The 16770-nt window shown below is 50.6% G+C and overlaps 2 protein-coding genes across 2 annotated transcripts; both read left to right on the top strand.

Moving 5' to 3' along the window:
- The first annotated feature begins 379 nt into the window (after positions 1–379).
- Positions 380–1313, top strand: LOC139835846 (uncharacterized). The gene is made up of 3 exons (XM_071825726.1): positions 380–448; positions 559–782; positions 1097–1313. The coding sequence occupies exons 1-3, from the start codon at positions 380–382 to the stop codon at positions 1311–1313; spliced, it is 510 nt and encodes a 169-aa protein (XP_071681827.1).
- Positions 1314–2077: 764 nt separating this feature from the next.
- Positions 2078–4083, top strand: LOC127329422 (BTB/POZ and MATH domain-containing protein 2-like). Its single transcript, XM_051355942.2, has 2 exons — positions 2078–3373; positions 3475–4083. The coding sequence occupies exons 1-2, from the start codon at positions 2078–2080 to the stop codon at positions 4081–4083; spliced, it is 1905 nt and encodes a 634-aa protein (XP_051211902.2).
- Positions 4084–16770: the final 12687 nt, after the last annotated feature.

The following is a 16770-nucleotide window of genomic DNA, read 5'->3' on the forward strand; positions in this document are numbered from 1 at the left end:
TCGACCGCGCGAAATTACTTCTTTTCCCCTTCTTTGCTGCCCTAGTTCGACGCCACCACCCCAACCCCACCCCCGCCGCCCCGCCGCACCACCGCAGTACACGCCGTCTGCTCGGGCCTCGCCGCGTGGAAGAACATGATCTGAGTCGTGTAGGTTCTGGGGCGCACCTGTCGCGTTTTGGGGGGGCCAAACATCTGCGGCTGCGCCGCCCGACCTTGCTGCCCACGACCTATTCGATCAATTGCGTCGGTAGGTTTCTTACTCATCTTTTGGGCGCTATTGTGGGCGACCATTGATCCGTAGTTGCTATCCACGCAGATGGACATGTGGAACATGCTGGACAAGTTCCGCTTTGAGGTCATTGCACACGACGCATACCATGGTTACTGTTGCGACCTCCATCCTCCACGAGTGCAATGCCAGCCAGATGTCGGTGCACCGGGGCTCTGTGAAGGGCCGCTCAAAAAACCAACCGCGCAACAGAGTGGAAGGGCACCTCTGGCTCCACACAGACTACTTCGACCGCTACAATCCGGTGTTCCCGGAAAAATGTTCCAGCGCCGGTACAGGATGTCAAGGGACCTGTTCATGGTCATTCTACGGGGTGTCAGAGACTACGACACGTACTTCCAATGCAGGACCGATGCAACAGGTGCGCTAGGTTTCACCTCGTACCAAAAATGTTTTGCAGCTATTCACATGGTATCCTATGGTATGGATGCTGATATATTCGACGAGTATCTTCGAATGGGTGAGAGCACCTGCCTTGAGTTCATGTTCCGGTTTTGTCGTGTTGTGATTGTCGTGTTCGGACAACATTACTGTAGGGAGCCAACAGTTGAGGATACAAGGCTATTGTTATCTATCAACGAGTCTAGAGGGTTCCCGGGAATGATCGCAGCATAGATTGCATGCACTGGGAGTTGAAGAACCGTCCATTGGGATGGCAGGTCAGTACATCAGCTCTGCGGAGGGATCCACTGTAATTCTTGAAGCAATGATATCTCAAGATTTATGGATTTCACATTCATTCTTTTGCATGAATGGTTCCCACAATGATATCAATATGTTGCACTGATCGCCGGTTTTTCAACAGGCTTATGCAAGGCAAAGCTCCTCGGGTGAGCTACGAGATCAATGGAAATGAATATGACAAGCCATATTATCTTGTTGATGGCATCTATCCTAACTGGACCACACTGGTGAAGACTTTCCGTAATCTAAACACGGAAAAGATGAAGAGGTTTGCCAAGATACAAGAAGATTGCAGGAAAGATGTGGAGCTGAACATGGTGGCTGAAGACCATACATGAGGTGATGACCTGTTGTGTGATCATGCACAACATTATCATTGAGAACGAGCGTCTTGATGGCCGCAATAAGCACCAATGGGATTTCCAAGGTGAGCTAATTGCGCCAATCCCTAGGCATCATCCTTGTAGCAATATCTGCACATGAATATTGAAATCACTGACAAAATAGTGTCCAGATATCTACACACGGATCTGATAGAGCATCAGTGGGCATTGGCTGACCATGAAAGCAATGAGTAGAGGTCAAACTTTTAGGAATTTGAATATAATAACTGAGACTACTTTGAAACTGTTTGGTTTGTTGTTTAAAATATCCCAATTCATGCGGAGGCGTAAATACGTCGCCCCACTGAAGACACCTCAGACACAAATAAATGCGCGATTAAAAATATCCGTTGTCCGACGTAAACGAACACGTGCGACCATTTTACGCGTCTGAAATGCGTCCCCCGGTTGGAGATGTCCTTAGATCGAAAAAAAAAATAGCATGAACTAGCTGTTTCCGGACAGGACTTGTTACAGTCTCGAGTCTAGACTCTGGAAAGTACCCGGACAGCCAGGACGTCGCATCTGAGTAGGCTTCGGTAGAATTAAGATGCATATATCGCACATCTTCGTTTTGTCCTGCGTGTTTGTCCTCCGAAACCAGCACTGAGTTATAATCAACCTATTTCATATTAAATCCATCTGGCTTCCTGTTTGCCCGACCACTCGATCTAGCTCGTACGTTCAACTCTTCCGACCCTGTCCTCGCCGGCAGCGCCATGCCGGCGCACACAGCCTCGACCATTGTCACCGACGTTGTGTCCGGGTCGCATGTGCTCACAGTCCGGGGATATTCCCATACCATTGGACACGGCACCGGCAAGTCCATCAAATCGTGCAGTTTCAGCGTCGGAGGATATACCTGGGGTATGGCATACTACCCTGATGGTTTCAACTTTCAACAAATCACGAACGACTGGATATCCATTGGTCTATTTCTCCGACACACCGATGCAACCAACGCCATCAAGGTAAGATGCAACTTCAGTTTACTGGATCAGCTCGGCAAACCAGTGCCAGAATTCGCTAAACCATACCGTACTCGCACATGCGTTGCCCTAGGAGAGGGAACGGTGAAAACAACATTCATCACAAGGAGCGAGCTCGAGAATTCGCCGTATCTTAGAGACGACTGTTTTAGTGCCAGATGTGAGGTCGACGTCACCAACATCCGCACGGAGGACGCCACGGCGCCACCCTCTAGCATGCCTGAGCAGCTTGGCCGCATCCTCGAGACCGGCGAGGCCGCGGACGTGACCTTCGAGGTCGGCGGAGAGACGTTTGCGGCTCACTGGTGCGTGCTGGCCGCTAGGTCCTCGGTGTTCATGGCACAGTTTCTTTCCGATGCTGCAACGAGCGTGTCGATCAGCGACATGGAGCCAAGGGTTTTCAAGGCTATGCTCCACTTTATCTACACCGACTCGTCGCCCACCATTGATGATGACGATGACGAAACAATTGGGATGTTGTTCGCCGCGGCAGAGAGGTACAACCTCGACAAGCTCAAGATGATATGCGAGAGCATATTGTGCAATAGCATTAGCACAAGCACGGCGGCAGCTGCATTGGCATTTGCTGAGCAGCATGGCTGTCTCGCCCTTAAGAAGGCTTGCTTCCAGTTCCTCGCGTCTCTCCAAAACCTCATGGCGATCGTAGGGAGTGATGCCTTTGAGAATCTCAAGTCCACTCAGCCAAATATTCTAGAAGACCTAGTCGCCAATGTCGATGGTACTCCACCGGATATGCTTAGCTCTTCCGAGCCTACCTTTGCCACACCAAAGCACACATCATCGACCATTGTCGCCGAGGCTGAATCCGGATCGTACGTGCTCACAGTCCAGGGATATTCAAATACCGTTGGGCTTGGCGTTTGGCAGGGCATTCCATCCGGCATATTCAGCGTTGGAGGGCATACCTGGAAAATCATATACTACCCTGATGGCCACGATTCATTTTCCGATGATTGCATATCTATTTATCTACTTCTTCAGAACACCGATGCTACCAACGTCGAGGTAAGTTGCAGGTTTAGTCTATTGGATCAGTTGGGTGAACCGGTGCCAGAGTACACGACAGCCCAAAGCCACGTAACTGAATTTCCAAGATTCATTAGAAGGGAGGAATTGGAGAACTCGGGGAAGACGACTGTTTCCGTATAAGATGCGATGTCACTGTCGCCAAGGGGATCCGCGTGCAGCCCACAACACAGCTCGTCACACTGCCACCTCCTGACATGCTTCATCAGTTCAGTCGTATGCTGGAAACCGGTGTGGGGGCGGACATAACTTTCAAGGTCGGTGGAGAGATGGTTGCCGCGCATAGCCGCTTGCTCGCCGATCGCTCGTCGGTGTTCATGGCACAGCTGTTTGGTCCGGCCAAGGAGAATGATGCAACGCTTATACAGATCAAGGACATGGAAGCCAAAGTATTCAAGATGATGCTCCACTTCATCTACACTGACACGTTGCCTAGTATCGATGACGGTGTCATCATGGAGATGGCTCAGCATTTGTTTGTGGTGGCGGGAAGGTATAATCTCGAAAGGCTGAAGTTGATTTGCACAAACATGTTGTGCGACCGTATCAACAATACTACGGTGGCACTTATGTTGGCATTTGCTGAGCAACATGGTTGTGATGGGCTTAAGAAGGCATGCTTCAAGTTCGTCGCGTCTTCTCAAAACCTCAAGACAGCCACGACAAGTGATGGCTTGAAGATCATCTAAACACTATTGTATTATTTCACCCAAGTATTTTATAAGAGCTAGTCACCCAGGATTGATGCACCTTGACCTTAGAGATAATCATCATTTACCATCTTCCAAGTATAAAGTATTGTATTTTGGCTGTGTGCACCTTTACTATACAGAAGGCCGGGTGTGGGCTCTTAGGCTGCATCTTTCCGATGATAAATTCGGCATTTACCTTTTAAAAAATATACTACTAGGACACTAAGTGCAGTTTCAGGATCATTTGGAATTACATGTTTTAAGATTAGCCTACTCATATTCACCTAGACCAAAGCTACAACAACTAATTCGGAATGGAATGAACTACCTACTTTGCTACTCTCTCCATCCCATAAAGGATATCTCAGATTTGTCTCTACATTAGACAAATTTAGAGCATCTCCAGCCGCGTCCCCCAAAGGGCGCGCCGGACAAAAAAACATTCTCAATCGCGTCAAACCTGTTTTTTTGTCCGGCGCGGCCCGATACGGTGTCGGGCGCCCTGAGCCCGTCCCCGCCCCACAGGGGACGCTCCGGGGACGCCGGACACACCGAAAAGCGAGGCGAGGCATGGCGGGACCGACGCGTTAGCGGCACAGGAAACATTCGTCTCCCTCTCCCGCCAAATCACGCCTCTCCCGCCACATCATGCCTCTCCCGCCGCGCCTTTCTGCTATCCCAACACATTTGACCTATTCCGCCGATTTATTTCTCCCTCCCGCCGTCGCTACGTTGTTACTCCCGCTGCCGCTACCCTCTCCCCACCCATGGCGCCGCCGACAGCCCCAAAAAAAATGGCCAAGAAAGGGACCAAGAAGCTACCGGGCAATGAGACGAAAGGGGCGAAGGCGCCGTTCGCGAAGCCGCGGAAGGCGCCGACTCCGAAGAAGAAGCCGCAAAGCTGGTCCGATGATCAGTGGCATCAAGACTGTCTGCGCCGGAAGATGTCGACGGCGGAGCGGAAAGGACGGAGGGCGGCGCAGCTGGAGAACAAGTCATTGGCGGCGCGCGCGCACCAGCAGGCGCTGGCCGGGTGTATCGCTGCCAACAACGTGAGCCCATGGAGTACGTCGGTGCCGGCGTACATTCGGGGAGTGGTGTCTCTGTCGACATCCGGGTTTTACAACGACGGCCCCTCCGCCACTCCCCGGGTGCGTGACGCCAAACTTTTCGCCGCGGTACGAGGATGCGTTGACGCATGGCGGCTTCAACCCCAAAGCCATGTTACTCCCCAGCGTACGAGTAAGCTACCCAGAGCGAGCCAGGACCTGGTCCGGACGGCGCCTCGTTCACTAGCCGCAGGGGCCGCGCGAATTCGACGATGCCGGTGCTGAGGAGGAGGAGGAAGTGGAGGAGGGCGAGGGGGTGGAGGAGGAGGACGACGAGGACGAACATGGCGGCAACAAAGAGGACGACGATGGTGCCGGTGAGGATGCCGATGATCTCGTGGAGGTTGACGCGGACGGCGTGAGGAAGAAGAAGAAGGCGTCGGGCACACGAGGCCCCAAGTGGACGCCTCTGGAAGATCAATGTCTGTTCGAGTCGTGGTCGACGGTGAGCCATGACTACATCATCGGCGTCAACCAAAAGTACGGGAAGTATTGGGCGAGGATCAGTTTGATGAGCGCAAGCTGATCAACATCAACTACAACAAAGTGACAATGAAGAGGAGCCAAAAGGCAATGTCGACGCGATGGGTCATCATCCAGGAGTCGGTGAACATGTTCAATGGGTTCCATCATGACATCGAGACCAGAGCCGACAGCGACAGCGACGTCAGCTAAATGGTACGACTCTTTCTTACATAATCTGTAGCACCTACATTTTATTCGATGAAATGATTACGCTTCATTTGGTTAGTGACAAGGCTATGGATTTGTACCGGAAGAACTCGGACGGGCATAAGTCATTCGCGCTGATGTATTGCTATAGCAAGCTCAAAAAGAACCCCAAATGGCAGTTGACGGACGTTTTGTTGTCGAAGGGGAAAGACGCCATTGATCTGGATGCGCCGCTGGCAACATCGGCAGGGCGTCCTATCGGCAACAAGGCTGCCAAGGCCACCTTGGCCAACGCTGCGTCGTCCGAGAAGATGCAGGCGTCGATCACGCAGTGCGTCCTCGACCTTGCTCTCCCGCCACAAACAGGCCGACGAAAGGTGGGCGGCGATGCTCAAGAGGCAAGAGAAGAAGATGGACCTCAAGAAACGCAGGGACGACATGTCCTGCTGAGAGCGTCGACAGAAGAAATGTCTCCCCGGACGCGGGCGGCGCACAACTTCTTCAAAGGCCAGATCCTCGATGACATCGAAGCCAAAATAGCGGCGGCCGAGGTGGCGTCCGAGGCAGCGGCGGCCCAGGCAGAGGCAGCGGCAGCAACCCCACCCCTGGAGCAAGAGCCGGCAAACGCGTATGCCACAACATCGGCTACTACACATGCGTCGGCCTCTGCCTCAGCATCGGCGACGGAGCATGCACACCGGGCAGATCATGACGAGTCATCGTGATCGACGGGCCTACGTCGACTCAGGATGCGCCATCGGTGTTGGCGTCACCCAACCCCTTCCCCTTCTTCTAATTCTTGCGACGCCCTGTAATATGATCGCGCGCCTAGTACTTTGATCGCGACGACTTTGGCGGGAACGATCTTTTGAATGCAAACTATTTGAATTTCTGATTGGAGACAGTGTTTGGGGGGACGCGACTGGGGAGCGACGTCCCCCAAATGCGACACGAACAAAACTCGTCCTCTAAACGCTCGATTCGGCACCGTTTGGGGACGCTTTGGGGGACGCGATTGGAGATGCTCTTTAAGACATCCTCTATGAAACGGATGGAGTAGAATATTTGTGTTTTCGTGAATGGTACCTATTAATTGGTAAACCAGATAACTTTATTTTAATCTCAAAGCATAAAGTGTGCTCCATTGACTTGACACTTCTTGCAGGGTGCTTGGTAGTGGGCATTGGCCAAAACTAGACAAAACCTTGTAGGCATGAACAGCTTACTTCAAATGGCGCTATAGCTGCTTTATGTCCAGCAAGATTACCGGCGACACTCTTCCCGCACTATGTCTTCTAGGCATGAAACAGTTACGTACCTACACGAAAAAACAACATTTCCATCACCATGATATTGGATTGAACTACCATTCATATAGAGTACTAAGTTGTATGATACTTTAACAGATTGACCACCATATGGTAAATTATGGCTCCTAGTTTAGATTTGTTTTGTGCTCTGCAAGACCGCAAATACATGCCATGCAGTGAATTGTGACAAAGGAAGCAGCACTAAGACAATCAAGAAATCAATCTGGCAGGAGAATTAAAAGGCCATGCAGGGAAGACCTTACTGCAGTACTAATGCTACTGTTGTTTATTTGGCCAGAATAGACATCAAAAACAGATAGTTCATATTTTTCTAATTATCAAAAACTCTGGAGTAACAACTTTGGATACCAAAGGCACAATTTGCGCAAAATTTGAACTGACTGGGCTGCTAAGATATAACAAAAAAAAAATTGAAATGGCGAAATATCGCTCCAACTTCTGCATCCAAAGGATGCACACGGATTTTTATTAGATTATTCACAAAACTTTACAAGAACAATACAAAAGATCAAACTCGAAGCCACATCACTAGACCTATAGCGGGATGAAGGGGGTGATTGTTGGAGATATTCCCAAGAGGCAATAATAAAATGGTTATTATAATATATTTTTGAGTTTATGATAATGTTTACATACCATGCTATAATTGTATTAACCGAAACATTGATGCATGTGTGTTATGTAAACAACAAGGAGTCCTAGTAAGTCTCTTGTATAACTAGCTTGTTGATTAATAGATGATCATAGTTTCATGATCATGAACATTGGATGTTATTAATAACAAGGTTATATCATTATGTGAATGATGTAATGGACACACCCAATTAAGCGTAGCATAAGATCACGTCATTAAGTTTTTTGCTATAAGCTTTCGATACATAGTTACCTAGTCCTTTCGAACAATGAGATCATACAAATCACTTATGCCGGAAGGGTACTTTGATTACATCAAACGCCACTGCGTAAATGGGTGGTTATAAAGATGGGATTAGGTATTCGGAAAGTATGAGTTGAGGCATATGGATCAACAGTGAGATTTGTCCATCCCGATGACGGATAGATATACTCTGGGCCCTCTCGGTGGAATGTCGTCTAATTAGCTTGCAAGCATATGAATGGTTCATAAGAGAACACATACCACGGTACGAGTAAAGAGTACTTGTCATGAGACGAGGTTGAAAAAGGTATAGAGATACCGATGACCAAACCTCGGACAAGTAAAAATATCGCGTGACAAAGGAAATCGGTATCGTATGTAAATGGTTCAGTCGATCACTAAATTCATCGTTGAATATGTGGGAGCCATTATGGATCTCCAGATCCCTCTATTGGTTATTGGTCAGAGAGAAGTCTCAACCATGTCTGCATAGTTCGCGAACCGTAGGGTGACACACTTAAGGTTTGATGTCGTTTAAGTAGATATGGAAATATGGAATGGAGTTCAAAGTTTTGTTCGGAGTCTCGGATGGGATCCAGGACATCACGAGGAGTTCCGGAATGGTCGGGAGAATAAGATTCATGTATAGGAAGTCACTTTCCAAGTTTGGAAATGATCCGGTGCATTTATGGAAGGTTCTAGAAGGTTCTAGAAAAGTCCGGAAGAAATCACCATGGAAAACGGAGGGACTCCACATAGCTTGGCCGGCCAGCCTAAGGAGGAGGAGTCCCAGGTGAACTCCACCCCATGGTGGCCGGCCACCCCCCCCCCCAAGGAAGGGGTGAGAGTCCCACCTTGAGTAGGAGTCCCACCTTGGGTAGGTTTCCCACCTTATGGCAAGTTCTTGAGTTGGGGTCTTATTCGAAGACTTGGAGTCTAACTCTTGGGGGTTCCACCTATAAAAAGAGGGACAAGGGGAGGGTGGTCGGCCACTCTAGCCTCCACCTTGGCCGCACCCGTTTGAGGGCCGGCGCCCAAGCCCCCTCTCCCCAAACCCTAGCTATCTCTCCTCCACATACAACTCCCGCATACGCTTAGGCGAAGCCCTGCCGGAGTTCTCCATCACCACCACCACCACGCCATCGTGCTGCCGGGATTCCGAGGAGGATCTACTACTTCCGCTGCCCGCTGGAACGGGGAGGAGGACGTCGTCTTAATCAACACCGAACGTGTGACCGAGTACGGAGGTGCTGCCCGATTGTGGCACCGTCAAGATCTTCTACGCGCTTTTGAAAGCGGCAAGTGATCATATTCTGCAACAACGAGATCTAATCTCGTAGGCTTTGGAAATCTTCAAGGGTTAGTCTCGTTCATCCCCTTGTTGCTACCGTCTTCTAGATTGCATCTTGGCTTGGATTGCGTTCTTGCGGTAGGATTTTTTTTTCTATGCTACGAATCCCATTAGTGATAATACACCAACTCACATCATCCAAAAAACCAAATGCCTTCCCAAACCGTCCAATAGCAGGTGAGAAGCATATCCAGTCAAACAGACTCTTAGCGCACGCCAACACACACGCCACAGAAGTTGCTACCGCCGTCTTCCTAGACTCCATCTTCAAGAGAGATCATCGCATTAACCTTGCAAGACCTGCCATCGATGCCACCATGACGCCAGACGGCTCCACCATCCTGCATGCATACATCCTCTTGCATCCGTCGTCGATACCCTGCAACACCATGCCACCGAGACTCAGCGCCAACAATGTGGTAGATGAATACCACTCCACCAACATCTAGCAGCTGCTCCAAAAATGATGCCCCAAGAGGTAGAACGACGCAAGGCGCGGCGCCATCGTCCGATCCGGGAGACCCAGATCTAGGGTTTCCCCTGGAGTAGCACGAGTGTGTATATGCAGACTGTCACAACGATGCCTTCAAAAAGGTTACGACGTGTGGCGCCGCCATCGTCATCGCCCGCCCAGACCGGAGTCAGAGCACGGTTTTCACCGGCAGCCGCGCATCCTCATCTCGCCGAGCGTAGTGCCGAGGCAAGCAAGATGGCGCCTCCTTGAGCCACCACTGCCATCCCTCGGTTGTCGTATCCGCAGAGGACACCGTCGTGCCGCTGCCCGCAGATCCAAGCCCGGTAGCCTAGATCCGGCCCGCAGCAAGCCGCCGCTGCCCCCCCCCCCCCACGCAGCCGCCGTCGAGCCACCCTTCCTCGCAGAAGTCGGCCGAGCAGCCACCACAGCCCTTGCCGCCACCTGCCCGCGCCGCCCGGAGACGCGCAGCCACCACACCGTCGCCCATCGCGTCGCCGTAGCAGGCCATGCCCGCGTCGGCTCGTCGTGGCACCCGACGGACGCGCCACACCCTGTCCCGGGGGAGACTTCCCGCGCCCCTCCACCCGAGCCAGAGGATGAGAGGACCTCGCTGCCGCCGACCGGGCTATGCCCGACCGCGCCCTCAGGCAACGGTGAGGGAGGAGGGGGACCTGGCGGCGGCGGGATCTAGGGTTCCCCCTGGTCGCCGCGCGGAGGCGACGCATGAGGGGAGGTAGCTGGAGCTCAAACATTATGTGCCTCTCATATAACAATTAAATGAACATGATATCATGTGCAAAAAAGGTCATTTCATTTAAATCTCACAGGTGTGCAAACGATCTTTTCTCTCTAAGTTGTCCTTAATATATTTACTCAAATCCATTGATAGATGCATTGCATCACATAATTTTGAAGTGTTGACACAAAAGAGGCCAACAACCAACAGCCAAAAAATCTTACCTGACAAGTGATTACTTCTTATCATCACTTTAACACTGGCAATATATTGATAAGATCCCAAAAACAACAAAAGAGTAAAAAAAAAGGAAAATGTTAGAGAAGAGCAAAAGTAACCTTCCCTCTCGACAGTTCCTACATCCAGTACTAGTTACAATTCAGTTCCTACATCCGGAACTCTTGAAATGTCAACACCAACTGAGGCGCTTAGACCATTTTTTTTAACAGAAGGTGGTATTCCATTAAAGTGACATGTGACGGGTACAAATTGCATACATGCCCTTTACAACACTCGCCCTAAAGAACCTAGTATTTGGGGATAGGGCCCGCAAACTTACAAAACACACTCCAGAACAAAACTTGAAAAAGCAATCGGGTCCTGGAGCTTCACCGCCATCGCTCGCCGGCATCCTTGAAGCGTCGCCACCGAGGAACTGGGAGAAGTTGCTCGAAGTCCTTCTTCCGACGAAAATCCGCCTCCGCTGGCTACCTCCAAGCCACCGGGAACGAATAAGTTGGCTGCGAGGAGGCGACGAGATCCAACAGGGACAGGGAGAGGCCTCCGTCACGGAGGTTGAGTAGCAGCCTCCTTGTCGGTTTTAGATCGCAGCGGCCATGGTGCCGACTGCGTGGTTGCGCTTGTAGAAGAACCACCAGAGATAGAGCTGGCGCCGCCTAGTCGAAAACACCGCATCGCCCCTTCTTCTCCCCTCGCCTCCATGGCCGGACAGATAAAGAGACAGGGTTGTGCAGCCCCTCAGCAGATAGCACCAGCTAGCCCTACTAGTCCCACTCTTTGCAGGGGAAGAAAAATCATCAAGCAAGGCGGTTCCCCCCTCACCACCATGGCCGGCCAGGGAACAGAGCTTGCTGACACCTTGTACACCGCCGTGCTTCTCCCCCCTGCCGCCACGGCCAGCCAGGAGGAGCAAGGTAGTCACCGAACACTTGCAAAGAAGGAGACATCTACTAGGCCCATTATTAAAGGAGATTCTGGAGCAGAAGGCCTGCCACGGTTGCTCCCACCCTTGGAGCTTGCCGACGCCGATCCACCACCAGAAGCACCAGATCCTGGCCAGAGATCCAGTTGCCCTACTCCTAAAAACCGGAAAATAGCCGAAAAACCTATTCCTACACCTAAGATCTACTCCAGCGCCTCTCCTCTGCCATCTCCGGCTGGCTAAGCCGACGGAGAAAGCTCGGGATCGGCCGGTCTGCAGAAGAGGACTCTCAGAAGCGGTGGGAGGAGAGGGGGAGAGGAGAGGGAGGAAAGAATCCCCTCTGTCAGGTTTTGAGGTTTTATATAGATGCGATTCAAGAAAAGGAACGGTTTGACTTGATTCAGCTGCTATGTGGCAGTAAATATGGAACCCAATTTGCTTTTTCTTTGTCTGTTTCCGCATAGATGCTTTCGGTTGCTCCTCTTCCTATCCTGTCGGACAGTTGAAAGATCGAGATGTCGCCAAGAGGGGGGGTGAATAGGAAATTACAAACTCTTGCGGATTTGTCTTGTAAGAATGCGGAATTAAACTATCGTTTAGTTTACAAGCACAAACCCTAAATATGCTAAGCTCAACTAAGTGTAACAATAGCAACTAGAGCTAAGCAAGGTAGGCACAAGATATATGTAGCACAAGTGATAGCAAGATATATGTACTTCAAGCACGATGGCTATCACAAGGAAAGAGAGCTCGGGTATAGAAATAACCGAGGCACGCGGAGACGAGGATGTATTCCCGTGTTCCCTTGCTTTGCAACAAGGTACGTCACGTTTGGAGGAGTGGAGGTCCCACGAAGGATTCCCCGCGCCACGAAGGCTCACCCTATTCTCCGAACCACACCCACGAAGGATAATGGCCCTTTCCTTATGGTTAGCTTTTCCTCCGCTCCGGAGATGGCAAGCTCCACAACCACTTCACAAGCTCCACGAAGGAGAAGCCCGGGCCCCTTCACAATCTTCCACGAAGAGATCACCGGGACACCAACCAAGCCAACTAGGAGGTCACCCTCCAAGAGTAACAAGCTCACGGTCTCTCACTCGAACAAATCGTGGTGGAGAGCTCAACACTATGCAATGATGCAAAGCAAGAACACCGGAGGTGTTCAAGTCCTTCACACTCAAATCCCACCAAAGCAATAAATGCTAGGATGAGATTGGAGAGGAAGAACAAGGGGGAAAGTCAACCAAAGACTCCAAGATCTAGATCCCAAGAGATTCCCTCACTTAGAGAAGAAATGGTTTGGTGGAAGTGTAGATCTAGATCTCCTCTCTCAAATCCTCAAGTATGAGCAAGAATGGTTGGAGGAATCAAGGGAGAGAGCAACTTCTTCAAATGCAACAATGGAGGTGAGAGAAAAGGGAAGAAGTTGTTTGCTCAAGGTGGAAGAAGAGCTATTTATAGCATGGGAGCAAATAAAACCGTTGGGGGGAAAAAGACAAGAAAACTGCAGGAAAAACGGGCCCAAAAAGTGCCCCAGCCGGCTGCCAGGCCGGCCGACCGGAAATGGCACTGACCAGCCCAGCTGGGGGTCCGGCCGGACCGGCCCAGCAACCGGGCGCCAGAACCGCGCGCGTGGGCGGCAGGTAGGCGTGGGGCGCGCAGCGCGTGGGCTGCGCTGCGGTGGGCCGACGGGCGGTGAGGCCCAGCCCGGCCAGGAGGCCGGTCAGGCCAGGGCGTGCGGGAGGTGCGCGGGCTGCGCAGGGGTGGGCCGCGCGGGTGAGGTGAAGCCCATCAGGCGCAGAGCCCGGTCGGGCCGGGAGGTGCGCCGGGCAGGCCGGTCACGGACCGGGCCTGCAGCCGGACTTGGGCCAAAATGCCTCTGGATCCCAGCCGGATGGCACCAGCGCCAAACCCGGCTCGGACCGGGTGGGCCGGTCGCTGGTCCGGTCAGGCCGGCCGGTCCGCTGGCTCCTTTTCTTCTTTTTCTTTTTATCCCTTTTTCCTTTTTCTTTAATAACTAATGCTCCCGAACTCCGATTCGCATGAAACCAATTTTGTTGGAAAGATAACGACGAATAGAACCCCAACAAAAACTGGAAATATGGAGACTCCTCACATAGCATTTTTAGATGATTTTAGAGAGGGAGTCTCCCACCGTCAAGAAACGGTGAAGACGTCCAAACTCGAAAACGCAATAGAAGATGCATGCGGATTCCGTTTTCGATGAACTTGGACTTGTTGTAAAGCTAGCAACAAGCTCAAGAACCTCACACAGAGAAACACCAAGAAGCAATAAGAATATGCAATGTATGCAAAGGATTGAGCTCCCTAAGACGATGTGATCAAGTTACCCAACCGAAAGCCCCTCTTGATAGTGCGGCTATCTATCCTATAATCCGGTCTCCCAACATCCACCTTGAGACCGGTAAAAGGAAAACCTAGCGAGGCCATACCTTTGCCTTGCGCATCCCGCTTGATCTTGATGATAACTCTTCAAGCTTCACTCAAGCCGGAATGCCTCACTTGATCAATGTTGCTTCGTGAAGACTCACAAATGCTCCCCCATACACTATGATGGGAAAGCCCCATTGATGCACATCTTCACATGTCCATTATTACCAAATGGACGACAAGCTTCAAGCATGTGATCCACTCAAGATACTCATCTTGAACTTTCCCAACTCAACCTTGTATCTTCTCATACGATGATCTTGGTGCCAATACACAAGGTATACCTTTATCTTCATGGCATCCATACTTGAATCCAACACATGGAGAGCAAGTAGTACCTATGGAATATTCGTTCATATAAACTCAATGAAAACATTAGTCCATAGGGGTTGTCATTAATTACCAAAACCACACATAGGGGCAATGTACCCTTACAACAGTATGTTTTAATGCTTAGCATCGCTTTAAAACCGAACCAAAAAGATGCGTCGCTTCTTTCTTTTGACAACAAACATCGATGCTCTACTATGTATTGAACCGCATCATATGTCTCTTTGGTTCTCTTTTGCAACACAGTAGATGGCCTTAGAAGACCACGGGATGCCGCTGGCTAGGCCGAGACTTGAAAGTAATCAGACATTGTCCCGTTACTTCTAAATCATATTGCAAGAAATGTATATTTCGAGCTTTGCCAACTTCAGAAATTAACACATGTTTTTTGCAAGTTAATCAAATAGGGTCGAGTCTCCATTTGATGTATAGGTATAATTTTCGGTTGGAAAAAGTCCAAAACAAACCTTAAACTCATGGATAAAAGTTAAATGGAACCCTCAACTTCAAATTCCTGAAATTGGCAGTCCAGGCTTGTTGACCCGGTCTACTTTGAACCCTAGATCTGTTTGGCAAACCAAGAAGTTAGAATCCCGACCGGGATTACACGGTACCTCCAATGATAGTAGGATCCACATGTCATATTCATCAAAAAAAAAATCTTTTTTTGCCAATATCAAAAATCATATTGGTTAACGTCCTCCTCCCGTCCGTCTCCCTCATGTCCGGCACAGTCTAGCGCCGCTCCTCCACCCCTTCGCCGGCAGGTCCCGTACGTCGCCGCCCCGTATCCCCCACCTCGACCCTCCTTCCCTCCACCAGGCCCATCTCGCACCACCCTCAGTTCGACCGTCGCCACTCTCCCTTGTTAGATCGACGAGAGATGGACCATCGTGGTTGTCGGCCATGGAACAGGGGCGTGTAGCGCGAGATGCTGGTGCGAAGGAGCGGATGACAGGAGACTGACTTGAGCGCGTGCTGGTGCTCTGCAGCAGGAACTGGAGTAGAGGAGGGAGAGTTCGCCAGGAAAGTTTCTTCTTCGTGCAGCCGCTACATCGGTCACGTGTGCGACAATGCAGGAAAGGGTCTCGCCAACCGATGCTGTCATCGAGACGCAAGGGAGATAGAGTCGAGCACCTAGCGGCTGAGGGCGAGCTTCGCCGCGCCCACCACGACATGATGGATGGCACGTGTGCAAGAGATGGTAAAAGGGGATTGGGGTTAAGGTATGTAAGTGGGAGTAGCTAATTATCTAGGCTAATATGATTTTTTTTATTTTTTTGGTTTTACTTGCCACGTTAGCAAAATTCCGACTCAGACAAATCTAGGGTTTAAATTAGACTGGGCTCGACAAGTTCAGAGTGCCAATTTCAGGGATTAAAAGTTGAAGGTTTGATTGAGCTTTTAGCAATGAGTTCAAGGTTTGTTTTGGACTTTTTCCTTCTCGATCTTTGTGCAGGAACTCGCCAATTTATTTTATTTATTTATATCTTATTTATATGAGTACTTAGGTAATATGAATTGAACCCTCCAGTCCCTTTAAACTGCTCATAGTGGAAATAACATAGCTAGTAACATCACACGTTTCAACGTATTTTGGTGACATGGTATACCAATAAATGAAAAAAAAAAGTGATGTGGTAACTAGCTATCTTATCATAACATCACACATCCCAAAGCAAAATGAGTCTACAACATAATAAATGACACAATACACGGTGCATATGTTACTAATGTAAGTTACCCCACTATGATCAGTCTTATTAATCATATTCGTGGGACTAACAAAATGGACTAGCGCAGCTGCCATCTTACCCGAGTGGCCTGTTCCGGCGCGCGTCTCCCCATGCTCCGCCGCACGTCATCCGCCCCCACGGCGCCGCAGATGCGCTCGCGGTTTCCATCTCCCTCCTCCTCATCCCCGGTCGCCGGCGGAGCTCGCCGCCGATCTCCTGCACCGTGCCAAGAAACGGCGTCCTAGAGCTGCCACGCGCGGCTTGAGGACGGTGGCGATGGAAGAGAATTCCGGTGGGCGGTGGCGTAATCAATGCGGACGGGGACTGGAGCCAGAAGGTGCGCGTCGGGCCAGATTGAGACTGTCCAGGTCTATTCTGCAAGTAGGCGGGCCGAAGGTGGCGGCTTTGGCCCATGAGACAGCCAGACGTGCCAACAAAATTCTACTCCAGGCTG

The sequence above is a fragment of the Lolium perenne genome, chromosome 2 (assembly GCF_019359855.2).
Source record: "Lolium perenne isolate Kyuss_39 chromosome 2, Kyuss_2.0, whole genome shotgun sequence".
Classification (NCBI taxonomy): Eukaryota; Viridiplantae; Streptophyta; class Magnoliopsida; order Poales; family Poaceae; genus Lolium; species Lolium perenne.

What these genes read in the sequence shown, in the direction of transcription:
- LOC139835846 (XM_071825726.1), top strand. Translation starts at nt 380, where the DNA reads ATGGTTACTGTTGCGACCTCCATCCTCCACGAGTGCAATGCCAGCCAG. An exon ending in TGTCGGTGCACCGGGGCTCT is followed by an intron (nt 449 to 558) that starts GTGAAGGGCCGC and finishes AAAATGTTCCAG; the next exon opens with CGCCGGTACAGGATGTCAAG. An exon ending in TGCCTTGAGTTCATGTTCCG is followed by an intron (nt 783 to 1,096) that starts GTTTTGTCGTGT and finishes GTTTTTCAACAG; the next exon opens with GCTTATGCAAGGCAAAGCTC.
- LOC127329422 (XM_051355942.2), top strand. Translation starts at nt 2,078, where the DNA reads ATGCCGGCGCACACAGCCTCGACCATTGTCACCGACGTTGTGTCCGGG. An exon ending in CCGATGCTACCAACGTCGAG is followed by an intron (nt 3,374 to 3,474) that starts GTAAGTTGCAGG and finishes ATTCATTAGAAG; the next exon opens with GGAGGAATTGGAGAACTCGG.